Here is a 27678-nt window from a genome sequence, read left to right as displayed (position 1 = left end):
CTGATCTATTAACTACAGTCATCAGAAATCAATAAACCTCTCTCAAAAAATCAATGAATAGTCCTATGTGTTTCATCTTGCACAATAGCAAACGAAATCACTGTATTATTTTGCACGGCACGATAGAATAAAGATTTACTAGAACTTCTATTTCACATGGAAGACTACTATAATGATACAGAGTTGGTGGTAGCACATTATAGCCAAAGAGTTGCGTTAATATTCTATTAAACCATAGTATTGATACATTCTTGCTTCTATATACTGTACACATTTAAAAAAATCGTCAAGAAAAAAACAAACATGATGGTGAAACGCCCGCGTGAAAACGCGTTCGAACTTTACTGGAAGAACGTTGTCTTCACTCGAATGTACGAGATGCACTTCAATTTACTGACAAACCTTAGACCATTTTTTCCTGCATACAACCATTAAAGGTGCAAAATGCACATTAATTTGCTCAGTCCTCCTTTTTTTTCATTCAGTATTGACTGCGGTCTAAAAACAAAGACAATTCTGCAAGTATAACCTATTTTTAATCTATTCTTCTAAGTTCCGAAATTCCATCCAGGATTAGTATGTGCGTACCAGCATTACCATTCAGATTGCGTCCGAATGTTGAAGTGGGAAGGAATCAGTTACTATCTTCGAGTGAATCTAATGATTTGACTTCAAAGTATATCGTGTGATACGTTTTTAATTACAAATTACAAATTACAAATTAAAGCTGTGATTTCAAGACTCCTACCCATGATCCCTCCAATAAGCGTTCCTACAACGAGAGTTCAAACATCGAGCAAAGCTTATATCGCGATAATAGAAGCAAACCGATTCATTGCGGGATATCGATCGTCTGCGTATTAGATTTCTTACAATCATGAGAGGATCAGTGGAGTACACCTTCTTCTCCTCCTCCTCCTCCTCCTCCTCTTCTTTGCCTTCTTTTCTGGCGGACCCATCTGCAGACTGGACATTTCTGGTTTTCATGAGGAAAAATCATGGGACCATACTCTGAGAGCTTTGAAAAAGTCCGCGCATGGTTGTGGGTTTGTTTATTGTTGTTGTTTTTTTTCGGCAGATTTACTTGTCATCGTGGTTTCTTCATGTAAAATTCTGCTGTGCCCCCTTTCTCGGAAATCCAGACAAAACGCGGACAAAGATATGCATATAGGTGGGACAAGGTTTCTTAAAACACCACGGTTATACAGTCAAACATGATCTAAACCCCTAAAACTCAGAATAGCCAATTATTGTTTCGTGTAACTCCATTTCTAGACAATTTGCAACAAAATTTAATATCAATCTTGCTGTCTCTGTAACATCACACTGTGAGATGATCACACGATATGTAGGCGTACTGAAATCTCTGCGAATCGCTTTGTTACTTTCAGAACAAACAGTGGTAGCGGGCTGTACAATGGCGTCGACAATGGCGACAACAGCGCAATGGCCATGCAAGCTGGATCGATTCAAGGCAGGGAATATTTATTAGTATATCTCTCTCCCAGTCTACCATGAATAATAAATGCTCGCTTCAAGTTGTAAATCTATCAAAGTGATGCTGGTTATAATACGTTCTCATTCAGAAACAACCTATGCTATAGTCATTGGGCGCATCTGACGAAAACTGTCATTTAGTTAATAGCCGTATTCATGAAACGGAAAATGCTGAACAGAGCTTCATTGTATAGGATTACAAAATGCCTACGGATGACGGCATAGCGCTAGGACGAATTTACTGATTTAGGATGAAATTAGGAGAGGTAAAGGGATAAACCATCCCTCTCTATTCTCCTATATGCTCACTTTAATACACACAATTTCACTTTATGAATTAAAATAAAAATCTACAGATTTGGGGCTGGTGGTGCGACTGTCTTATACACACAATCGGAGAGTACCATGCATGCACATGCGACTGGCAAGATATACTGAGTTGATAGGCCATATTCGGAAAGTCATAAAGGAAGAAGAAGGAGGAGGAGGAGAGGAAAAGAGAAGGAAGAAGAGAACGAGGAGGAGGAAGAGGAGAAACCTGGTTCTATATTGACATAACACAATCTCACGTGATACAAGTTATTGGCGCTGAACTTCAGAGAATGTAAAAATATGCATACAGCGAGCGCCCCTTACGCACAGCGTAGGAAAATCGACTTCCATCAGTTTTATCTACACTTGCGGTTTGTACATGTTTATGTACAACGTCGATTACACAAAAATACTCGTCTTCACTCGTCGATATATCATAATCATACTTTTGCACACAATATTATATTCTTTTTCTGTATAGTTCCAGATGCAATTTAAAGCGACATTAAGTAATCGTCCCCTGATATTGAGTATACTAAATTTACATTTTGCAGACATTTTCAATTGAATTCACATTGTTTGGTTAATATCGATACAAAATATTATAAACCACACTGAAATGTGTCAAAGTGTCCTGTCTGATGTAAAACAGTTACTTTGTGGCTGTACACTCAACTCTATTATATTACACACTTCCAGAAATAGTTACATTTGTAATACTTTATAAATGTTTTGTTAATCAAATTCACAGTGTATCTAACATGATGTGAAGTGGGTAAACACAATAGTATAATATGTCAACCAAAAGAGTTAATTACGTAACAAACGTCTGCATAGTTTATATATCATATAATATTTTAGTCTTGTCAAACCTTTCTGTAAAATATAAACTGTCAGATATCTAAGACCGTCTCAGAAGACAAATACAATCAGTGTCCCAAAATTTCAACTCCTTTGGAGTGTGCTGTTTTTGAGAATGCAACTCCAATGTTATGGAGCAAGTATTGCATACTTCATGGATCGAGCATTTTCTGGTTAGTAGTTAAAGCTGCTCTGAAAACATGTTATTTGATAAGTGGGTTCGAAAAACAAGGATGTATATACCCTATCACTGTCTCTATTCCTGTAACCATTCCAAGCGTGTAAGAATATTGTCTAAACACAAGTGTATGAGACCTTGTCAAAATTATATAAGCTATATATTATGAGAAGTGATGACATCATCATAGTATAACCCTTTTATTTCTTTGTATTATGACGTCATGGGAGAGCTGTTGACGTGCCTACTGTAATTCTCTGTTAAGTGTTGTTCTTAGTGGATACTGCTTTTTTGCAGTACCTTCGTAACAGAGGGTACAGTTAATGCACAGTGATAATTATGGCATAGAGTCCAAAGCTCGCCGTCGATTTCACAATGTGATAGTATCTAACCATTAGCGTCTTCTTCAACTTTCATATCTTAGTCAGCATAGGTCCTTGATATGGATTCGTTATCAGAGAGTGACAGGTCAGTATTACACGCATGGTATAGCTTTTATTTCCATATTCCACACCGCGAAAAACGCAGCCCCTAAAAGTTAATCCCGCAAAATATGTATGTCATGCAGATGAATGGTATTAATAGAGGTCAGGTTCATGTCATATGTTTTTTTTTCTACACATCACGCTCAAAGTCACGTGATAGGCACGTGAAACCATTTTAAGACGTCATCAACGTTTACAAGTGCACTTACAGCCGGTTATAAGTTTTCAACAATGTTTACATATTGCAGTATACTGACAGAGAATTAAAGACGAATAATCATCTGTGTATTGCAACAAATGCTTCATAAAAATGACATTTAGTTAAGTGATGTGCGCAACAGAATCATTCATATGAAAGTATAACCCTATAAAATCACTACTCTTGAAAAACAATAAATAAATCGATAATTCCTCTTGGCGATTTCAACTTGCACTTGTCCGTTGAGTCGTCCGGGCGGAAAACCAATCTCAATGCCAAGAACACAGCACGTAGTTCGCCTATTTTCCTATCGCCGTTTGCCCTCTGGTGCCGAAATCCATCGTCTGAAATACGTGACAAAAATTCCGAACACACTGTCCATGGAGCACACCACAATTTATGACAAATTATGAAATTATACAACAACTTGCAATCACCTTAGAATTGTCAACAGCCAGTATAGTACCTTCCCTATTCATTTGAAGCAGAACACGAATTTTACTTTCAACAAACTCATCTCCTATTGCTTCTTTGCACGAAGGACAAAATTTTACCACACTGATAGTTAAAGTATTGCTTTCAACTAAACTTCATGCGCTATGTTTTGTTCCAGGAGCAGGGAGGAAAGCAAAAGCTCATATAATTATTCAGTTATCTTCCTCCTTTATTTCTATGTTATAAACTTTTCATTCTGAATGTCCACTTTTCTAAATTTCGCTTCAAGCAAAGGGAATCCCACAACCTTTCAATATACCTATAAAACAAGGAAAACAAAGCACACGCAAATGGGATACAACTTTGGATAAACAATATTCGACTTTGAAGGTATGACTTATGGGGTTAGATATAAACGGTCCTATAATCTTAACTATCATCTAAAAGGACAAAATTATTACTCTATTTAACTTCACCTGCTGCGCATGAGCAATTGCAATGTGTTGATGAGTCCACTCCACGTTTAAATAAACAACAACTCGCGATTGGATTCTGTAGACAGCTCTGGCGATCCCGTCTCAAAAAAATTAACTTTTACCAGTGACAGCAAACAATAAAATGTTCTTTAATTAGCATCACATTTATTTTCTTCGGCCAAATCTCTCATTACAGAAATCATATGCATACTTTATTGTAATGCAACATGCAATTACGAAGCTTTTATGAAGTTCCAGGGGTAATTTTTGATCCCTCTCCACATGCGCGTTGGAGCTCGCATTCCAAAGTTATGACGTATACGGAGGCTGCTCACGGGTGAAACGAGCTGCTGGCGTTGTCGAAGTCGATATCGCAGAGATCGTCGACTCATATCAGCAGGATCATAAGATTTAATCCAGAGTACGCGATCACTGGTAGAATTGGTCTCTCGTGACAAAAAAAAAAAGGTAAAGCTTTAGAAAAAGCGCGTTTCTTCTCTTTGTTAAGCACTTCATGTTCCTATCCATCCTTATTTTCTGTCCTTTTGGTCTTTCATAATTTGAGCCGTCTTTCATTCATAGAGTATAAAGTTGGAAGTGCACATATCAATAATTGGTATATTCCGTGGATGTCTCGTTGATACAGACTCGTACGTAGAACAATTCCTTTCATATTCAATTGCTGAATTAGACATGCATACAGTTGATTGCCTCTCTCGGCCTTCCGACTTTCACTAAGAAACTTTGTTGTGCGATTCTTCAATAATATACAAACAACACTTTTATAATAGTGACGTAATCATTTCCCACGTCCAATATAATATTCCTCATCGCAAACTGCGTCACACATTCATCAAAAGTCACGGGATTGGCGGGAGTTGAGTTGTGACAACAGAACGTCAGTTATCGTATAACAAAAAGAAGATTTGATGAAAAAAACAAAAACACAACAAGAAAAATGGGCTTCTCTCTCAACGAGATATGTCAGTCCCAATCATTGCGTTCAGTGTTGGCTGGGAGAAGCGTAATCGCTAGTGGGCGCAAATTGGCGGGTTGACGTAGCCAAATACATTGAATTCCACCATGATTGAGAAGGAGAGGAAGACGAGATAAAAGAGGACCAGCAACACTCCAAGCCGCTTGTCTAGCTTCCACTTGTTGAAATGAATAGCCAATATCTGAAATTGAATCAATGGTTTTATTGAAAGAAGATAACGCTTATAAGGAGTACTTACGGGTTATAGAAATTATGCGTTTGTGCAGTATGTCATTACGTTACAACCGTTACTTTTGCTGTTTTTTTTTATTTTCTATCATAATTTTGTTATTTTCTTGTTGTTAAACCAAAACTGGAGGTTCAAGTAGTCATGACTTGCAACTGCTTACTAAGAATATATATATATATATATATATATATATATATATATATATATATATATACACATATATATAAATCATTAGTAACTTTAAAGATTTTGACTAAAAATCTACAATTCAGTTTAAGCAATCTCGTCAAGTTGGTCATTGTACTGGGTAAAACATTCCTGGATATCAACTTGGTCTCCCCAAAGGAAAACGTGTGGCATGATTGTTTACTAAATTCGTCTTTTGGAAAAAGACTGGTTGAGTAAAACCGTTTACTTTACGCCTCTGCAGGGAGAGTCAAATAATGAAACGCTAAACATTTTGTTAAATCAAAAATTCGTTTTCTGCCACGCTGTGTGTTAAAATATATCACATGGCTGGTTTGTAGCATAGTGACAGCAAAATTAAATATTATGTTATGATTGAGCAGTATAAGAGACACTTATATCCCCTCCCATTCGAAAGGGGAACCATACGTTGTTTACAGCTTTACTCTCCTGAAAGGCAGCGAAATTTCTGCGTTTTATGTTAGTTTGCTTTTTAAACATACCGTGGCGGCTACCGATGCGAAGAGGAGGAGCACCGAGTACAGGAGACCTTTACTGTTGATTCGAATCTGAAATGGAGTGGAAAAAATTAAATATAGTAACAAGTAGCTCCTTAAAGGAATGTCTACACCCGTTTATTAGATATCAATTGGCTGTTACGATGTGATTGTTGATAAACTCAGTAAACGAACAACTGATTACGTGTGGCCAAAGTTTACTAAAATGATCACAATCAGCTTGCATTTGATTTACGCTATGCTATGCTAAATATTTAAACCATGAAAGGCATAGGTGAACTACACGGTGAAGGAAAATTGTGGTAAAACAATCTTCATTGGGCTACGTTAATCTTGGTGACTACGTAAATATATATTCATATCTTACGTGATCATCAAACGGTTATCAACGTTTTTAAGGGCGGGATAAAGTTTCCTCAAGAGTCATTTTCACCTATTGCTCAAAAAGAAAAGAAAAGAAAAGAGACATGAAAAGACAATTTAAGAAAAAGACACCTAGAAGGGAAAGGTATAGAAAAGAACTGACAAGAAAAACAACGCATTATAGAGAAAAGAAAAACACATGAAGCAACCAAAAAACACCCAAACATAAATATATATGAATAATCATATCAAAACACCCCTCACTGAAACATTTCAAAGCGCTCCAATATCCATCCAATTTGATTTCACTTTTTCATTCATGTGTTAGATCAATTATTAAATTTATTCAACATGGAGTGACACATTTTAAGCATTAATGGACCAGCAACCACACTTATGATAAGGAAAGGAGTATGGGAGAGGGGCACACCCCGTAGTTTCCTCACTGACAGGGGTACACTGTACACTCACCACTGATCCGTAATTAATACACGTTGTCTTCATGAACCATGGTAACGCTAAGCCCACCAGGATGTCGAAGACATTACTACCGACACTGTTCGATACTGCCATATCACCGAGACCTTGAAGATAGAAGGGAATCAACGGCATGCATTTAAAAAAATCAAATTATCAGCTGTAAGTATGGGGTAAATCTTGTGTGTGCAATGCTCCTGGCCATCTTTTTTTTCTTCAGAAAATTTGGAAGTTTTGTTTTATTACATCATTTCTTATTTTTCCAGTGGAGTTCTATGAATTTCAATGTACGAGCTTTCTTATAAAGGCAGAGGCACAACACTATCCACGAAGAACTCACGTAGCACGATAAATCACTTAATATGAAAGCAATAAAATGAAAACCTGGGAAAACCTAACTTTAGCGACATTGGATGTACTTTTGTTTGTCTGACCGTACAACATCATCTTACATCCGCCTTAAAATAATTATCCTCATCATATTACTACCATCTTACCATAATGACATCTTTTTTACATTCATAATATTCAAACAAGGGAAACTGGCCAAAAATGCTTAGAATACAAATTAATATTGAGCACAGAAAATTACATTTCATCAGGATTCGAACCCGAGATCGCCGGATTGCATTGCTTATTTTTCATATTTCCGTGTTGTTTTGTTTTTTGATATCTTAGTTAATGGGTTGGTGGGTATGTTGGTGGGTTGGTTGGTTAGTTGGTTGGTCGGTCGATCGGTCGGCCGGTTGGTTGGTTGCATGGTTGATCGATTGATTGGTTAATTGGTTGGCTGATAGGTTGGTGTGTTAGTACGTTGAATGGTTGGTTAGTTGTTCGGTTGGTATTATAGGTAGGTTAGTTGGTAGATCGGCTAGTTCATGGGTTGGTACGTTGAAAGGTTTCTTGTTTGGTTGATTGGTTGGTGGTTGTAGGGATGGTTGTTTGTGAGATTGTTTGGTTTGAGGGATGTTTGTTTGTTCGGTTGGTTGGTTTGAGGGATGGCTGTTTGTGAGGTTGGTTGGTTGATTGGTCTGTTTGTTGGTGTTATTACCTTCCCGTGCTACCAGCAAACTGGCAATGGCGTCCGGAACGCTGGTGCCAGCGGCTAGGAAAGTAATGCCCATGATGGTGTCTGGAATCTGCAGGGTGTAGCCGATGTATGCCACCATCCACACCATGACGTATGAGAAGATGGCGATCCAGGCCACTGACATGAAGAAAGTGACCATGTACCACCGGTCGAAGCGCTTCCGCCGGCAGTCCGGCACAGTGAAGAAGAGGAGAACGCTGATGGGCAGAGTCATCAGCCACTTGAAAATGTTCAGTTTGCCGTCTGTAAGAGGAGGTAGAGGACAGAAACAGAAGATGAGAGGGTGCTGGCATATTGCCAAAGTGATGATGACAGAATGTTTGAGGTTCTGGTCTTGAAAAAAAAAAAATCATTAGATTGTGTTCACAATGCGCACAACAAAGTAAACACGGATTTTATTTCTACAGCTTCCACTAAAGAAGTCTCTTCAGTATAAGCAGTAAGCCTCTCATCATGCAACCATTCAACAAAATTCAATCATACTCCAAAAAGCAAGAAGGAGCACTTCGCCGGACTTCGGGCGACTTTGCAAAGTGCTTCGACACTTCTCGATACATTTCGGCTCTACGATGTCAGCAGTAATCGAATATGACTAGGGCCTACTATACCCACTTCGGGAATGAGTAATTCCTCACCTGGTATTGCAAGCGGTGACTCTGCTTCCGAAACGGGGAAGGTCTGTTCGCTCATGGCATCCTCGGTACCTTCCTTCTCTACCGACATATCCACACTGAAAGTAAAAGAGTCACAGAAAGACGCTATGAATGATTTACCAAACTGATATACTTACATACATACATACATACATATAGACATATTTCAATGAAATCGATGATGATGAGAATGATGATAACGATGACAATAATGATAATAACAATTTTCATTACTACTGTTAGTATCACTATCATTATTTCAATTGTTATTATTATTCTTCTTCTTAGGCCCTACCATTATTGTTGTTGTTCACCATTAAAAACTTTTGTAAATGTCTTTTATTCCCACAGGTGTTATCTAAGACGTGGACAAACATAACCAAACCAAAACAAACCAAAAACGTGGGAGTGGGCGAGCTATCAGCTACAAGCAGTCGTTATACCGAATGCTATTCGTGATGCGACTGCAAGATGGATGTCCACACTCAACCTGCACTCTAGGGAAGCACTCATCACATAGTCCTCATCCGTCACGTAACAGATTCTTATACAACCAGTCCTCAATTGCATCAGATGTGCGCTGTTATAACCCCTGAGATCTACGATAAATGTATCTCCTTTGCAACGTGTTCACATCACGTGACGAGAACGCGCCACTCACCTTTCGTCCTTACAAATGGAGTCACTCCTTGGCACGCTGCCGTTCTTCTCCGTGTCTCCCAGACTGGGTCTGTGTGCGTACGTCGACGGAAACTCGGCCGCCTCATTTTCCATCATCTGCCTTTGCTGAATTTTTTTTTTAAAAAGGAAAAAATAATAGTAATGATATTCAAATGATGAAAATTAATCATTCGTTTTCAAAACACTCTTCCTGTGACATATTTGGGATGTCTTATGTAGACCGACACAGCGAAATATCGCGACCAATGATCAGCATCTTGATAAGATTGGACAGAGATTTATTGTTTACGCCGGTAGACTTAAAAACTTTCGTTTATATTTTCAACCTCAAAAAAAAAAAGACAAAACTTCAAACCTGCTTACATATCTCATTCTTTCTCATATGCTCACGGAATTTTCCTTTAAAATGCAACCTGAAAATTTTGACTCGTGGCTGCTAAAGTCTCATTTCAATGAGTTACTTTTCTAGACAATGAAACGAAAGCACCGTTAGTGTAAGGTTATTTTTCGCGGCGTCGGACTGCATCTGTTCTCATAAACATTTATCACTTTTAATCAGATTCTAAAACTTAATCAAGGTCTTTACACGTGTTGGTAGGAATTCTTACCTCCGTGATGATCAATCGGCAGGCGGTTCTGAGTCTTGTGCGAGCGGGAAACTGCTTGGTCAGCATCAGTCTCAACCCAGCGTCTGAAAATGTTAACCTGTGGGTTCCAGAAATTAAAAAAAAAAAAAAAAAAAAAAAAAAAAAACTAGAAATGTCGCTTTGGCGACTGGTATGCCTCCGCCACAATGCATGATTTTCCCAATAGGTCTAGATAGTACATGTGGACACTGTGTGATTACATTTTCACAAAATTGGCAAAATATTGGAACGACAAGTTTGTCACAAATGTGTTGAATGTTCACCTTCCTTGATGTAGGTTTAATTGGATGAATAGGAGAGCATGTATCTAGGGATTTAAGGACTTTAACTTGACTTTGACCCATTCATACATTTAGGCATTGAGTAATTTTCAAGGTACAAGTGTGGAGAAAAAGTGCAATTTCTGAATTGAATAGTAAATTGTTACCATTTTCATCTGGCCCTTGACCCTAAAATTCATAAGATAATTACTTTCAGGTAGAACATGCATAATATGTACTAAGTTTCAAGGTAACTTGAGCCACTTCCGAGATATGGAGGAAAAAGTTAGTTCAGCACTTTCACTTGATCTTTGACCTTTTGACCTATGAGGCAAAAAGAGAAAAAAAAAAACTTTCCAGAGAATTTCTATTAGGTTACACACGCATACACCAAGTGTAAAAAAATAACCTTGCTGGCATTGCATAAATATGAGGGTAATAGTAAAATTTTGAAGTCTTGCACTTGACCTTTGACCCCTGACCTTTGACCCCATGAACCCTACATTCTCTAGATAATCACTTCCAGTCAGTACATGTATATACTATGTTCCATGACGATACCTTGAACAATTTTCCAAGGTACGGAGAAAAAAAAGAAGTCTTAATATTTTTACTTGACCTTTTGACCTTTGACCTTTGACCTCATGACCCAAACTTTCACCAGAGAATCTTAAAGACCTAATAAAATGGTTTAGGCATTTTTTTCTCAATGATGTAATAATATTAAATGTTAAATTCTAAGTAATTCTATGGTTGTGCGGGGTTTTTTACTGTTCTGAATTTTGTTCTGTATTTGTTAACATAATGGATGCAATTTCCTCGGTTTTGGAAAACTTGCTATACTTTCACCGCATGCGGCGCACTATCACTTCTAAATTGTGATGACGTCTAAGAACGGAGTCGTTCACGACCAGTCTAGCCGTAGCCAGCGAGCTGGCAAGGCTATGCTAGCGCAGCGCAGCGCTAGCGACAGCCGGCGCGCGGCCGGCGGCTGCACTGGCTAGCGCTGGCGGGGGAGCGAGCTAGCGAGAGCATAGCAGGTGCTGCGCTTCACTATTGTCATTGGCTAAGCCTTTAGACAAAAGAATATTTAATGAACTGTATCGGATTTAATACTGCCAATAATACAGATTACAACTGTGGTACGCTTGGATATCCATTATTTTCGGCAAACTCGTGAAATAGGCCCCACCGCTGCGTGTAGTAATAGTAATACTACGGCGACTCGCCTGTTTCAGCCCCACCGTGTGGCGTTCATCTCGGTAGGTAAGCACGGCGGTGGGGCTGCCTTCCACAGTGAATACTCTTGAATGCGGCGAAAATGACTTTATAATATGGCCCTCGGCTCGACTAATTTAACGGCCAATTCAACCATAAATACAACCCTACCTAACCCTAAACCCTAGGAGGACCTACCCTTGCTTGCTATAAACGCACGGGTACGGTGCACGTGTGACTGCGGTGGGGCCTAATTCACGATAGCCCCACCACCACTGCGTGTCTGTACTAATAGGTTAATAGGTAAGCACTATCTGGGCACCCGTCCCGCTTCATCATGAATATTCATCATCTACATGTATCCGTAATACCATGGAAATACATAATTTTTTCATTTCCCGGCAGCGTTTTTACATTTCTCGGCAAAACTGAACATTTTTCCATCTCCCGGCGAGACGTTTTAACATTCCCCGCTGATGCAATTTTTCGAGATTTTTACATTTCCCGGCAATACGTTTTGCACGTATCCAGCGTTCTGCCATTTACTAGTACAGTATCTTACTGCCTGATGAATATTCATGATGAAGCGGGACGGGTGCCCAAATAGTGCTTACCGTACTAATACTACGGCGACTCGCCTGCTTTATAGGCCTAGACCTACTCGTGAATCCAGCCCCACCGTGGCATTCATCGGTCACGGCGTTTGGGCTTCCTTCCACAGTATGATTTTTTGCATAAAACAAAAACTAGGCCTACTCGACCAAAATTGACGATCATTCTTGGTATCGTTTTTCTTAGAAAATGACGCATCTAAATTACTGATCATATTGCAGAAACTGACTATGGGAAACTGGTTAACGTGTTAGGCCTTTTTTTTTTTTTTTTTTTTTTTTTTTTTTTTTTTTTTTTTTAGCCACGACCCACCCTGTAACAACATATCCCCCTAACCGTTAATCGTTAGAGTGTAGCCTCTGTACTACTACCAAAGATTCTGCTATTACTACTTACTAGTCTACTAGACCTAGTGCCGTAGTGGTAATAGTACACTACTAGTAGTAGTACTAGTAGACTACTACTACTAGTAGACTATTATAACTACTAGTAGACTGCTACTAGATCTACTACTAGACTACTACTGGTAGTTTAACTTGTAAGCGCCGGCCGACGGGCCAGGCCACGGCCGGGACGCTCCCGCTTGCTTGCTGCGGCCGGAGTAGCCGCTCACTTTGTGAGCGAGCTGGGCCTGTTCTTCTAATCTACTTACTAGACAGTTACAACTTACAATGTCAGTCATGTAGAATACAGTGTATCCTTTCTAACGTTAAACTATATGGGGGCATACCAGACATACCACTCTGTATTTCCCAGGCGATCGTTTCCGTGAGGTCTATTCTCGGGCTTGGTGCCATGTTCATACGCTCTTGCACTGGCAGCGGGGGAGCCGGAGATGCAGCTGGTTCATATCGGTAAGGTGCAGCCCCACGATAACATTCTGGTTCATCGGCTGCCTCTCCCTCCCCATCTTCCCCTTCAACTTTATGTGCCTCCTCTTCCTCTCCGCTATCGTCAGAGCTGCAGTCTTCATCATCATCATCAATGTCGAAGTTTACCCATATAGGGGAAGACATTATGCTCGAGGTACCAGGTATCTGTGCAAGCTAACTTAGTGATAATGTACGTGGTAATGCGTACATGTCGACAGTCAGTGTGTCGACCGGGAGCGCACATCCCGCTGGGCCCGGGCCTGGCCGGGCGGCCGGGCTAGCTATCGTGTACGCGCGTGTACCAAGCTAGTAATCTGAGTGCTTGTGCTGAGCGGCGTCTGCTAACTGAGCACAACTCCGTGCTTATACGTCATCAATCGGTTCAGGGGTGTTGGTCACGTGACTATCTTTTTCGCAAAAGCTGCAACGGGGTCCTCCAAAAATGTGATATTTGGGGGAGTTTCTAGAAGCGATGAAAACCGGAACGACACTGACAACATATTTACATTGATAATCATGACATATATTTTACATTTCTTTTGCATATTAAAAAATTTTGCAAGCATTTTATTAGGTCTTTAATTGGGTAATACATGTATACACTAAGTTTCAAGAAAATATCTTCAGGCATTCAATAGATATGGCGGAAATAGTGAAATTTTATGTATTTGACCCTGAACTTTTGACCTTTGACCTTTGACCTCATGACCCAAACTTTCACCAGAGAATCTTAATTGGGTAATACATGTATACACTAAGTTTCAAGAAAATATCTTCAGGCATTCAATAGATATGGTGGAAATAGTGAAATTTTATGTATTTGACCTTGACCTTTTGACCTTTGACCTTGAGCATGTGCACCCAAAAGTTGATAGGCACAACTTCACCCCCTAATACACATACATGCCAAGTTTCATTAGGATACCTCAACAGGTTTCGATAGTTACCTTGTCCACAAAATTCATTACGGACGGACGGAAGGACGGACGGACGGACGGACGGACGGAAGGACGGACGGACGGACGGACGGACGGACGGACGGACGGACGGACGGAAGGACGGACGGACGGACAACCCGAAAACATAATGCCTCCGGCACCACTTCGTGGCGGAGGCATAAAAAAACAGAATGTGATTTCTCGTGGTTTCAGGATACTGTCATGCGAATGAAAGTATTGTTCCCCATATACTTCCCCCATCCTAAATCTGTTGATAAATCATGACAACTGTGTGTTGATTGTATGCAAGATATTGTTGTCTTCCTTTGTCTTACAGAAAAAAAAAGTGAAGCTATTGCAGTCATTAACTGAAGAAACGCGAAACTACACACTCTCTTATTACACACAAAGAACTACTCGATCTTACATTATGTAGGGCAAGTCTATTCGCGGATATTCCCGGAATGCGTGACCATCTTCTGAATAATTAAACGAAAATTATCAAATGTCAACGAACTGCATTCTATTTTCTTCGGCCGGAGATACCGACATCCCTCAATTGCATGCATATCAATACCATATTCAAAGAGATACTCATATTTAATCTCGAGGATTATGTATATTATTTTGTTATGTTTCTGTGCATTGAAACCGTGGTGATTTGCAAGGCGGGATGACACCCATGTCACGTTCGGTATCCATGTCTTATTCTCCGCACGTTCTGTTATAGGAAGTGAGAACTCTGGCCCCAAAAGTTGAAACCTGCTTCACTCACCTCTTCGGGGAATTCCCGATGTACTCGTCTACCATCCGCGCGTCTTTTTTCTCTCCGTTTGACGTAGGCTCTTCTGTTGCATTGAGCGGCGTAACTTTACACAATGACAGAAAGAAAAAACGACTCTCTTGTAATATTAAGTATATGTGTGCTAGTGATGTATTACAATCTGTGGAAAACTGTGTTTCCTGTATGTATTCCATCAGACACATAACCATCATGGTTGCCACTTTACTGTACAGAGTAATGCGTTAGAACTCAAATGATATAATAGAAGGTCGAAAAACAGAAGACGTCTGAAGACTTCAAACTCTTGAAGTTGAAAAAAAAAACAAACCCGAACGAGATGGCAAGGGAACTAGTTCTGAACCCCCCCCCCCCTTTGGCTACGGACATTGCCAAACAAAAACTACAACAACAACAACAATAAAAGGTCCTTGTATCATCACGCCTTTAAGCCTGTCTTCAGTGGAGGTTAGTGAACGCTGGCACTTCGTGCCACTACCAATGCGATTGAGAGAAGATTTCTTCTGACGACTGTGATAGGATTGCACTTTCATATCACGGATCGAGCTCAGCTACATCCGGAACATTTACGTGAGCATGAGAGCAATATCAATTTCACCGGAGTGGTGGTGTAAAACTGACAAGCATACAAAATGAAAGAAGAAGTATGCACATGCGTCTATACTTTTTAATCCAAACGAGTGGTGCATCTGCGGTGTCAGAGAATGCATCAACAAAGGATCGGGCAGAATGTCTTTAAAAATTAACTACGGCATTCTTCCTGCGTCCTGCTTTCTTCTTCGCTTGCTTTGCTCAACTAATTTTGGTATGCTCAGATATGATAAAAAGTCAAACAAACCTATTTTCCTAAAATAGCCTAGACCTACTAACTTGAGGATTGCTGGTGAACGCACTGTTCTTCCACACCTTACTCATTTCTTACCCACTCCTGTTTCTATGGATTATGAGTGATAGTAGCACGTTAATCCTTGTATATAATGTTGAATAATCCCGATTTTTATAAACATCGAAGAGAAATATTTCTTTTTTCTTTTAAGGGCGGGAAAATGGATTACTATCTTGGGTGTGAATAATAAGTGCCTTGATTCGTTTACATTTATTGCAATTTTAGTCTTAGAATAAAAGCAGTCTGTTTTCATGTTTCACACTTAGATCATGGGCTATGTTTCACCGACATGCCATTCTCTATGCACTACTGCTTTCGCTTTGGATGCTTAAAGGGCAGAGGTTCATTTAGAATAGACTCCATATGCTATACAAGAAGTTTATACGGAACTGACATAATTACGAACGTGCCAAGCTCAAGCCATCGACCTGAAAATTTGAATTTCGTGCATATGCCTTGACGAGACTCTGCTTCATGAACCTCTTGATGACCTAATTATCAAGCTCAACTACACAAAAACAAAGACGGAAATCAACATTTAAAAACAAACAAACACTAAAACTAGAAAGCAAGTTAGATGTCTGTTGGTGAAGTCATCACATACATTTCTTCGTAACAAACGCATTACTATTCCCTGTGGTGATATTTTCAGCATCCGTGTCCCCTTTAAAGACCACGACGTATCTACGTGACGCATTAACTGCATTAGAGGCCTGTTGAGATGCTCTTGAGTGATGATAGCTTCCAATAACTTTTCGCGTACGTGTTCTGAAAAAAAAAAGAGTCTGGTGTCTTAATCGCGGTAGAATAAACAACAACAGCAACAGCAACACAGAAAAACAAAATGCTATGTGCGCTATGTTGCGAACCCCACAACGCCCCCGCTTCCTGCCTTGTCGTCTGCTCGAGCGATCAACGAGTGGTGTTACCACAGAACAGAGAACCCGCCACAATTTAGAAGCCCAGTAACACCGAAAACATACATCCGACGATGAAGCCCTTCCACATCAGTGGCAATAACACCTCAATTACCCTGGACAGCGTGATGGAATGAGGTTATATTCGAGGACATTGTCAGGGTATAGTCTGCCGCAAATGAGCTATAGATCTATAAGCCAGCTGAAATCTTATATGCCATATGTTATATAGGAACCTGATGATGTTATGGGGGAACATTAGATCGTATCTTATTCTTTCACTCAGACGAGTTCCAGCGAACAAGGAAGGCAGCTACGCAATGGGAAAACCACGCCCAATAATCGACTACATGCCACTATATGGTTATTGGAAACTTAATTGTCGTGTGTGACAAAGAACGTGTCTTCCTTCTAGTTTCTTCGAACAGGTACTTCGTATAGGTAGGAGGGGGACATCAGAATGGGAAAACCACGCCTATAAGAGAGAATCGGTTAAAGGGGGGGGGGGGGGGGGCTTGGTTAAATGTTTTATCATGGGGATTGTTTTTGCTTTTGTTCTTAAATGAACTGCTTGAACAGGTTGCCTGGTAGCAGCTGAGTGCAAGCTCTGTGTGCTATTGACAAGTTTGTTCTGTGTGTATAGGTAGCTTGGGCTAAAAAAAAATTATTAAATGAGGAAAATAATGGTGCTTATAAAGCGATGGTCTTTAATCTTTCTATCCAATGCCGAGGGACAACCATCGAATCGCCTAACTCTGTAACAACAGAAAATTCTTGTCCTTATAAGAGGCGCTGTCTTTAGCCTAGAACGTGTGTTTCGCACGACCTGCTATCCAGATTTGAGATGTTTATTGATCATTCCAGTGGCAATGATCATCACCCGGTTCGCTTTGCATTACGGAGCTTTAGATTTTCGCGACGGGGACGAGCAGAGGAAAAAAAAAATGTTCTGAGCATGCGCAGAAGCGTGCGTCAACTATTTTTAGCTTGCGTCGTCTGAGTTTTTCACTACGCGTTCTAGGCTATTTTTACGTCCGCACAATTTGCGACGAAGAAAACTACTTCATGCACAGATCATATGGGGGCGCCGTTTTATTTTTTTATACGTTGCGTCCCAGCGTAATCTACAGCTACTTTTCAGCACGACGCAGGGGAGAGGAGAACGTCCAGCTCAAGCGTCGCCTCAAGCGTCCGCGCGGCAAAATTAAAGCTCCCTAATGGCTTTGCGGTGCGAGCCCGCGGCCACTTGCCCGTTGGCCACTGCCGTTGGCACACAGACAGCGCCACCATCGGTAAAATGTCATGCTAAAAGGTAAATACCATCTGGTCTGACGTCATCCCGATGTCATTTAACACCCCTGAAGGGGCATCGTGCCCATCGAATGACCAAAACAAATACAATTACTCTCTGAATCCCTCCACTCTCGAAAGAATATTTCGCTCACATTGGAAAGCATGCTGCTTCGTCTATCAAACCACTCAGAGACGGAGAGGGAAGCAAAAAGTCAACATTCCAAACTGGACACAGAATATTTTCTCCTTGCCTAACAATGTAATCCAAGCCTAGGTAAAAAAAACACAAGAAAACTAACATAGGTGTGTCAATATGGCCACTTCCAAAAATGGCAGTGACGTCATGCCTGCGCCCCCCCCCCCCAAAAAAAAGTAACAAAAACAAACACACTGTGATCAAAAACGACTTGGCCTACACTTTGAGTGACATGACGCAAATGAACTACCATTATATTAAAGAGAAGCGGGCTCTAACATTCGTTACTTTGCGCTTTGAAATGACGAATCATTATAGATACTGCGTTGTGATGGATTTGTGGAAAAGGAGACCTCGCCCGACTCGATTAAGAGTGACAAAGAATGCGTCACTCGTCTCACCTTGTTCGAGTTGGATTGCTGATTTCTCGTTATTGCACGATTCCCTCTTCTTTCTCCTCCTCTCGTTTAATTTCTGAACACCACTGCTTAAGCGTGGATTGCACCTGTGAGAAAAACATATAAACAAAATAAATATGAACAAAAGAATAATTTCATGACGGTAATAACAGTCTGGTCACAATAAAAAAAAATCAACAAATCAATCAATCAATCTAAATTCATATGAATAATGATAATTTCACAAAAAGTTCAATGTATTCAGTACACAGAGAAGACTTTAAAAAACTTTGTTGTACACTGCTGGTCGATGCCTTGTGCTCTTACACGTGGTGGTTCGAGTCCAACTTGGCACGTTTGTCCTTCGAAAAGATGTTTTACCCACTGTGTCCCTTTTGGTCTATTATAGGTGAATAATAAATGACGACGAACAACGGAAGGAGTTATGACAATGGTGGGGAATCTCATGTTATTTTCTATTCATATACGGTTTGTTTGTTTGTTTGTTTGCTGTTGTTTGTTTGCATCCAGTTTTCATCTGAACTAGACAAGACCGCCATACTATTATGACCCATATTCAGCTGCACTATAAAGTGCTGTTGGTCTTCCATGGGAACCTGTAAGCATTGTATGAACTGTGTGTACTTGGGGAGGACCGTTTCACCGGGTTATGTACCCTGCTCTTTGTAATGAATGAATGAAGTGGAACTCGCGTGGGTTGTGACTCTTTCACACACAAGGCCTCCAATTTATGTCCTATCCGAAGGACAGAGTGTTTTGCCTCTAATAGATGGGAATATATAGGTCTGGGCTTCCAACTCGCGTCTGAACCGAACCATTCTATTTTGATAGCAAGGCAGATATGCTACCTCACCATTTTGACTTTGAACATTAAGTTTTAGTCGCTACGACGCAATCATTAATACAGAACATCATTAATTTTTATCAATGACAAGTGTATATCGGAAACACTCTTTTATTGTTCTCAGATTATGGGGTGTAGCGATATTTGGTTGAATTTTTGAAAGCTCGAAACAATGATAGCAATACGTTAATGTTTTACTAGATCTCATTCTCAAAATCAGTCCATTCATTCAAGATTCGCATGCTATAGTACTCCAGGTCATGTAAACACACACACACACACACACACACACACACACACACACACACACACACACACACACACACACACACACACACACACACACACACACACACACACACACACACACACACATATATATACATATATATGTGTATGAGCGGTTAAGGCGTTGGCGTTCCATGCCAAAGACCCGGGTTCGAGTCCCGGCGGAGACCAATTTTTCAACTCTTGCGCTTTTCCGAAAAGGAGGAACAGTAAGAGGAATAATAATGTCAAAGCTACGCACCGATTTTCTCCTTCCTTTCTCATATCTCACATATGCAAAATTATCCAGGAGAAGCCAAAAAGCTGTTGTAGTGGTGACTTCTTTCACAAAAACATTATCCCAATTCACCGCTACGTGAATCTCATTAGTAGATCCAGCTGAGGCACGCGGCTGGTTATTATTCATAACTCTCTGCCCCAAAAAGGAACGTGTGCATAAAGTCAAAGAGTTGAAAGGTTGGTCCGTCGGGTATTAGAGCTTGGGTCTGCCTGAACCGCTATGACGTCTCCGTGGCCGAGCGGTTAAGGCGTTGGCGTTCCATGCCAAAGACCCGGGTTCGAGTCCCGGCGGAGACCAATTTTTCAACTCTTGCGCTTTTCCGAAAAGGAGGAACAGTAAGAGGAATAATAATGTCAAAGCTACGCACCGATTTTCTCCTTCCTTTCTCATATCTCACATATATATATATATATATATATATATATATATATATATATATATATATATATATACCAGTATATACGGACTTTGCATGATCGGGAAAAAAAGTACAGAAATTGAAATGTTTCACCGCGACGAAAGAAAGAAGAGAGAAGAAGAAAGAGGAGAAGGAGGAAAGGTAAGAGGGAAAGGGAAATGTACTTAAAAGGTGTATTTAAAGCAAGAGAGCACGTGATTATGACAGAGAACATATGATTATGACAATGAGCTTTCAAACTTACGACATCAGTATGACGTAGCCAAAGTACATGCACAGCATGACAAGAGATTCGTACCTGTCAAAAGAAATAAAGATTCAATCATATAGAGAGATAAGTTGATAGCAGTTCACTTACATCTAAGAGATCTTAAACAAACCATACTATAGTATACTATTCAACATACATTTTAAAACTTTATCTTTTCTTTATAGACAGGATGGGAATTGTAACTCCTCCCCCGAAAAAAAAAAAAATTAAGAAATGTAAAAATGTGGACTCAAACGAAAACTTATTTTCCAAAAAAAAAAAATTGTACAAAGCTTACGACAGAGCCATGAAACGTGAGAAGTTTAAGTCACGTGATCAAAGTCTAGAGCTTTTTTCGCCAATGTTCACGCACTATTCGTGATAATCCCACTTGAATCGGACAATTTCTTACGATTTGCATTGCGATTCTCATCGTGATTATGAGTGAGACGTATTTTGTTTCCACACATTCGAAGCACACAACCTATAGAGGGCGGACTACATCATATCGCTGTGCGATCGTGAGACGCCAGACGTCGTAATGTGATACTAAAGCCCGCCGTACACTGTACGATTTTCGGTCGCACGACTGACTAACTTTGGATCCGAAATAAATCACAATAGCCTTAGAATAAACACTCTTGTTTATTTCAGATCCAAAGTACCAAAAGTTGTAACGTGTGCGGCGGGCTTAAGATAGGCGACAAGACCCCGTCATTGGCATTTCGGAAACGACTTATAAGCTGTGTTCAGACGGGGACAGTTCTGGTCGGAGTAACTTCGGAGGAAGGGTCGGAGGAAGCTTGGTCGGAGTAACTTCGGAGGATAGGTCGGAGTAGTGCACGTCTGAACAAGGTCGTGGTAACTTCCTCCGGTCGGAGGAACTTACCACGACCTCTTCCTCCGACCAAGATACTCCTGAGTTTTCTCAGGAGTATGTCACTACCACGACTAGCCGGTCGGACTAAATTGCCCGTGTGGACAAGCCCTCGGAGTATCTCTGAATTTACATACCTTACGACCTAGGTAAAACTTTCGGGGGCAAATCGCAATGTTGACATTTTGCAAGTACACGTGCGCGTGTAGCGCAATTCTAACCTAGTCAATCGCGACGAAGAAGCTAGCGCTCAGAAATTTCCATCAACAAGACTGGAGAAAACAAATGCCACTGGTAAATTTGCGGCGCTACCACTTCCGGAAGTTACACCAACCCTCCACGGTGATCCCCGCGAAGGCCGTGGTAAATTGGTCTGAGTTTCTTCCCACGACCGTCGTGTGGACACAGGGTCGTGGTAAGATAAGCATAAATTTGAATTTTAATTGCTGCGCCATGAAATTTTACTCCGACTAGAAATACGTCTGAACATGGCTACTGTAACTTTTACACCTCGGTGGAGAAATAGTCCAATCTCGTCGAGTAAATCCAGTTGCACTGTTAAACCCAACGTTTCAGTTCCAGAAAACTATACAATATTTCAGCCCAAAATTAAGGCTTCACGTTGCATTACTAGTCCAGCATCGAAGGGGACATCAGTTACGGGAATTTGCATATCTAAGTAACGTGTTTGTGTGGGAGCGTACTGAGATATTTACGCTTTTCTTTTTCTAATTTTACTTGTGTGAACCTCTAAGGTCCATATGCACGACAATCTCCAGATTTTCATTGCAGTGGAAAAAGAAAAGAAATGAAAATGAAATAAATAAATCCCAAAATTTTAATCTCGTATATTTCCGTCTGTGTAACTTTAATGTCACTGATAACTTACCACCGGATATATCCATCGCGTATTACGAGAACAAGGGTGATGACGGAGAGGGAATAGACCAATGTGTCTCGGAAGAGGGGCCACCAGGTGAGAGGGACGACCTGGGAGGAAAATTATGGATAGAAATGGGTGAGAATCTACCTTGCCAGTGAAAATTAACAGTCAACAGAACACCATGAAAATCACAAACAAATAATGGACTGGTCCGGTTTCCCACCAAACTCTGTATCAGGGCAAAGCGGGGGAAGAGGTAACCCTCACATGGAGGGATTCAGCATGCGCTCCTTATCAATAATCTTCTAGTGAGTATAAATGGGCGGTTCAATTGCTGGGATAATGCCAATGGGAGGACTCACTGGAAAAGTTGTGCTAAAACTGAAGAAGGGGCGTATGACCCAAGTAAAGAGGACCATTAACATCGTCTTTTTATCATGTAAGGTATATCACTACTATAAACGTCATTGTCGTCAACATTTTTTCTGCTTGTTATTCCTAGCATCATTATTATTTCAATTATTATTATTATCATTATTATTATTATTATTATTATTATTATTATTATTATTATTATTATTATTATTATTATTATTATTATTATCATCATTATTATTATTGTTCTGTTATTATTATTATCATCATCATCTTCATGAAATCTTAACTTTCCGATTTCCTCATCCTCCGCTCTTACCTGACCGGCAAACAATCCGCAGAGTCCGATGATGATCAGAATGTTGAACACCGCCGATCCCACGATAGTCCCGACTCCGACGTCGCCCTTGGCGATGAACACCCCTAACGTGACGGGCAGAGGATAACAAATATTAAAAGCTTGAAACACGGCAACAAAATTAATAAAGTATGGTATTGAGAGTGCCCGCAAGGCACGAAACCCAATAACGCAAGCGGCTGAATCAAGGACTATATTTCTTGCACAGTCGTCAACTTTAAGCTATACAGGAGGCGAGACGCGAAAAAAAAATATATCTAAGGTAAATAATCACACATTACAGTTCTTGACGACATGACTGGATTAAATTTATGTGGGCTAATGATGGCGTGAACCGTATTTTCTTCTCTAATGTGAGGCACGAAACTGTACTTCGATGATAATATTTTCTTTCCACTCCCAAGTTTGACTTGCCGTAAGACAATCCGCCATTTTAGTTTCCCCTCGACGTCATACGCGGATCAGCCACGTTGGCGCGAAGCAATCAGGTTCTAGATTTCTCTTCAATGGCATTCCGCGTGACGTCGGGAGGAAGAAATGGCATATGAGTCGTCTGCTTTCAGCAGCAGGCAGATGGGTGCTGTTTTTTTTGCCCTCTCTTAGATGTCAAACAGAAAAAAAAAAAAACGATGTCAGATTTCTTAGGACAGATTGTGTGGCACGATTAAGCATCATCAATCGTGCGAGGAGTCATGTTTACCTTCACCTTCACACAAGCAATAACAAAAGTGGTGACGGGCTAACTCGCTCGCGTTACACGCCAGTGTGTGTGTGTGCGTCTGCGTGTGTTTATTATATATTTTGTGTACGTGAGAATGTTCTGAGTCTGCGTGTATGTGATGTGTGTGCGTGTGCGTAAAGTGTAGATATCAAGTTATTTTTGAAACGACATGTTTTCGTAGACTCCTGTTGACGTCTCCCAAACTTGCATGCCACTCTTCGCTGGAGAAATATGAATGCGGGGTGAATGCATACCATGAGGTAGCCGAGCAAACTTCGTGACGTCACGATTTGATGTAGTGTTTTGATTTCTTTTCTTTTGTTCTTTTGTTTTTCTTCCTCATCTTGTTACCTAGATTAAAGGGCATCCCAAACATATGTTCAGGTTGGAGTAGGCCTAACTACATGGGTTATATCATACGAGCAGAGAGCATTGAATTTGTGTTTTGTTTACCAATGAATCTAATCTAAGAAATTTGTAGGCTCTAAAGATTTCGTGTGGGATTTTAAAAATACAAAATAGTGAAATGATATCATGCAAATGGGATCGGGCCCGTTTAATCTCATCATCAATTCATTATAAAAGTGCGATAAATAATCACCATTGGATGTTGTGATAAGAAAATGATTAAACTTTGATTTTTCCGGTGAATAAAAGAAACAAACACTGATATTGCCCAACAACTCTTCTTTTTTGCCAATAGTGTTCTACGATGATCACAACACAGCTAACCATAAATCTATCTAATTCGACATTTTAATTTTACCCGTGCGCTCAGCATTATTTGTATACGTATGTATATATGTATATGAATATATTTAAGTATACAAATATATATATCTATATGCCTATCCATGCACAAACATAATTAATACACATATCTAAATATGTTCCAGGGCGTACTGTAATATATCCTCACTTAAACAATGCATTTTTTAAAAGCTATCAGCAATGCCATCATTGTTATCGTAAACTCAAAATGTCCTCAGCTTTCGCTTTTCCGTTTATATCCCTAGAGAGAAGCTGGAAGAAACACGAGATAACAGGGTGACCGCTTTTCCCCCAACAATCTTGGCTCGTACGCACTCGGTAATCACATACCTATGATGGAGGTGAAGAGTTCCGGCGCAGAACTTCCGGCAGCCATGAACGTTGCCCCGGCAACATCCTCCGTGAGATTCAGTTTCTGCATGAATGAGAAAATAGATGTGAGATGCGAGAGAGAAAAGAGAGTGTGAGATAGAGGGAAAAAAAGTGATATAAAGATGCGAACCGCAATGGGAGATGGATATAAAGACTCACAGCAGAATACTGTTCCATACTGCAGATCGTTGGATATGAAGGCAGGTTGACAAATACATGTACAGTGTAATATTATCATCTTTTTCTTTCTGTCTTTTTTCTATTTCTAATTCGTTCTCTCTCTATCTCCTCTCAAACTCTCTCTCTCAATAAATAGATAGATAGATAGATAGATAGATAGATAGAAAGATAGATAACTTGACAGACAGATCCTATGGAAAATGAAAGAGAGATAGAGAAGAATTTACGAAGACAATGAGCAAACAAGTCACATACAGCTCGTCAAAACGAGAATCAATCGAAATCCCGCCAGCATAACAAAATTTCAATTTGATCCAAACAAGAGACCAAGTATGGATATCATTACCTTGCGTAAGGAAATGAGAAAATCGAAGTGTTCGATTTTACAGATACATTTCCATTTTTATGATGAGCGCGTGACCTGTCGAATGCGTTCTGGGGCAATTCATAATTGCTTAAAGATTTCAAGGTCTGTATTTAGGCTTCGAACATAGAGTTTGCTAATCAAGTTACTGACAGTTTGGAGCAATAGAGCACTGGTATATAATCGTTACCCTCAAGCAAAATCAGAAACAAATGCCAGCTGGCTGAAAAGACGGCTTGAATGAATAGCTCTCCTGGCAAGCATCAAAAACATACTTATCCATCATTTCATATCTATCCATTTACAAATCTAAATCTGTCTATGAATGTATACATACTTGGTATCTGTATCTGTATATATATATATATATATATATATATATATATATATATATATATATATATATATATATATATATATATTCATTCACTTACTTATATGTATAACATACAATATATGCATATACATGCATAATACAGGGTTCGACACTGATGGCCCGGTAGCTCGGGGCTGCTAGAAATTGATGTCAGACCAACAAAATATCAACAACAAAAAATCTTTTGTTGGCCCAATCGGGCAACCAAGATTTAAAAAAAAAATGTTATGTTTTAATTAGTGCCACTACATTTCTTTTTGGGACCGCCAGAGAAAAAGTAACTGTTTGTCCCTGCATACATACATAATATAATATAATATAATATAATATAATATAATATAATATAATACACTATAATATAATATAATATAATATAATATAATATAATATAATATAATATAATATAATATAATATAATATAATATAATATAATACAATATAATATAATATAATATAATATAATATAATATAATATAATACAATATAATATAATATAATATAATATAATATAATATAATATAACATAACATAATATTTGGTAATATACAGGTAGCTATATAAACTTGGTTTTATAATCCGAATGTATGTATTTTGTATACATTTTGTCATCACTGCATTCACTTCCTTCTTCAGAAGAGGAAGGTACTTACCTCACATATCTTTTCCAGTGACGAGACGAAGTAGTCGTCGCATACAATGGCGAGGGCGACAAACATATACACTGCCTGAGAACGAGACAGAGAGAAAGAGAGCAAATGTATTAGCAATAGTTCAATCAGTGGTCAAAGTTTGTCCCTATATAGTATAGTAGAAGAGATTCAAGATGGAATTGATAAAAATAGCTGCTACCGTTTTGATAAATAACCTATTGATGTAGACAGAGTTATCATAGTGCCATAATATGGCCAGTCATCTTCGTTATTTTTGCCGATTTCATCGTCATCGGCATCACTACTTTTTTTTTTTAATCAAGTGACTATGATAATGTCTTAGTCGATTTGATTAAAAATGATGATGATGATGATGATAAAATCTGTAAAATTAACAAATATGAGGATCAAAAACAAATTAAACTAAAAAATGATGCTCACTAAATAGACATCTTGGACAAAATGGTACACACACAATAAGATATATGCAAATCATAAAACAAGGATACGACGTGTACAGTTTATACAACACTGTCCGTTCCTCATTCGCTCCAACAGTACAGGCGAACTTTACGCCAAGGTCACATTTTTCCATCAGGACTGTGCCACAATATCTCTGCCACAATAGTTCAATCTTGATACATTTTCTGTCAGGATGGAAAGCGCTCGCAAGTAATGCCAACAAAACATCCAGGACAAAAGGCGCGTTTTCGTATATTAAATACGTAGCGTTGACGCGAACACACGGCATGACACGTCACAAATGGGAACCGAACAGCCCTGAAGGATCGATCTGCCGACGAATGAAATTTATTTATCTGATCACTAACATGACAACCGAGGAAGGAGGCAAAAAGCAAGAAGACGGAGTTCCCAAGATTTCTCGCCTAATGGGAGAAATCGACGCCATCATCTTCTGTAACCAAGGGGACAGCTGGGGCAAAAGGAGCAGTCTTCTTTTCCGACCCAGATAC

At 39.6% G+C, this 27678-nt stretch overlaps 1 protein-coding gene across 1 annotated transcript in view; it reads right to left on the bottom strand.

Annotated features, from left to right (window-relative positions):
* Positions 1-5463: 5463 nt before the first annotated feature.
* Positions 5464-27678, bottom strand: part of LOC140230290 (sodium/potassium/calcium exchanger 3-like) — a 135347-nt gene continuing 113132 nt past the window's right edge. Inside the window, exons 4-17 of the mRNA XM_072310458.1 lie at positions 26705-26779; positions 25093-25177; positions 23232-23335; positions 22544-22644; positions 20772-20825; positions 18680-18783; positions 14960-15053; positions 10246-10342; positions 9618-9742; positions 8939-9033; positions 8265-8546; positions 7208-7320; positions 6359-6424; positions 5464-5621 (exon numbers count right to left, since the gene is read on the bottom strand). Of these exons, the coding sequence (XP_072166559.1) occupies positions 5475-5621; positions 6359-6424; positions 7208-7320; positions 8265-8546; positions 8939-9033; positions 9618-9742; positions 10246-10342; positions 14960-15053; positions 18680-18783; positions 20772-20825; positions 22544-22644; positions 23232-23335; positions 25093-25177; positions 26705-26779 (1542 nt within the window). The 3' untranslated portion in view covers positions 5464-5474. The remainder of the gene's footprint in view (positions 5622-6358; positions 6425-7207; positions 7321-8264; positions 8547-8938; positions 9034-9617; positions 9743-10245; positions 10343-14959; positions 15054-18679; positions 18784-20771; positions 20826-22543; positions 22645-23231; positions 23336-25092; positions 25178-26704; positions 26780-27678) is intronic.

The sequence above is a fragment of the Diadema setosum genome, chromosome 1 (genome assembly GCF_964275005.1).
Source record: "Diadema setosum chromosome 1, eeDiaSeto1, whole genome shotgun sequence".
Classification (NCBI taxonomy): domain Eukaryota; kingdom Metazoa; phylum Echinodermata; class Echinoidea; order Diadematoida; family Diadematidae; genus Diadema; species Diadema setosum.
Note: the sequence above shows the minus strand (reverse complement) of the source record. Positions and strands in the feature narration are given on the sequence as shown.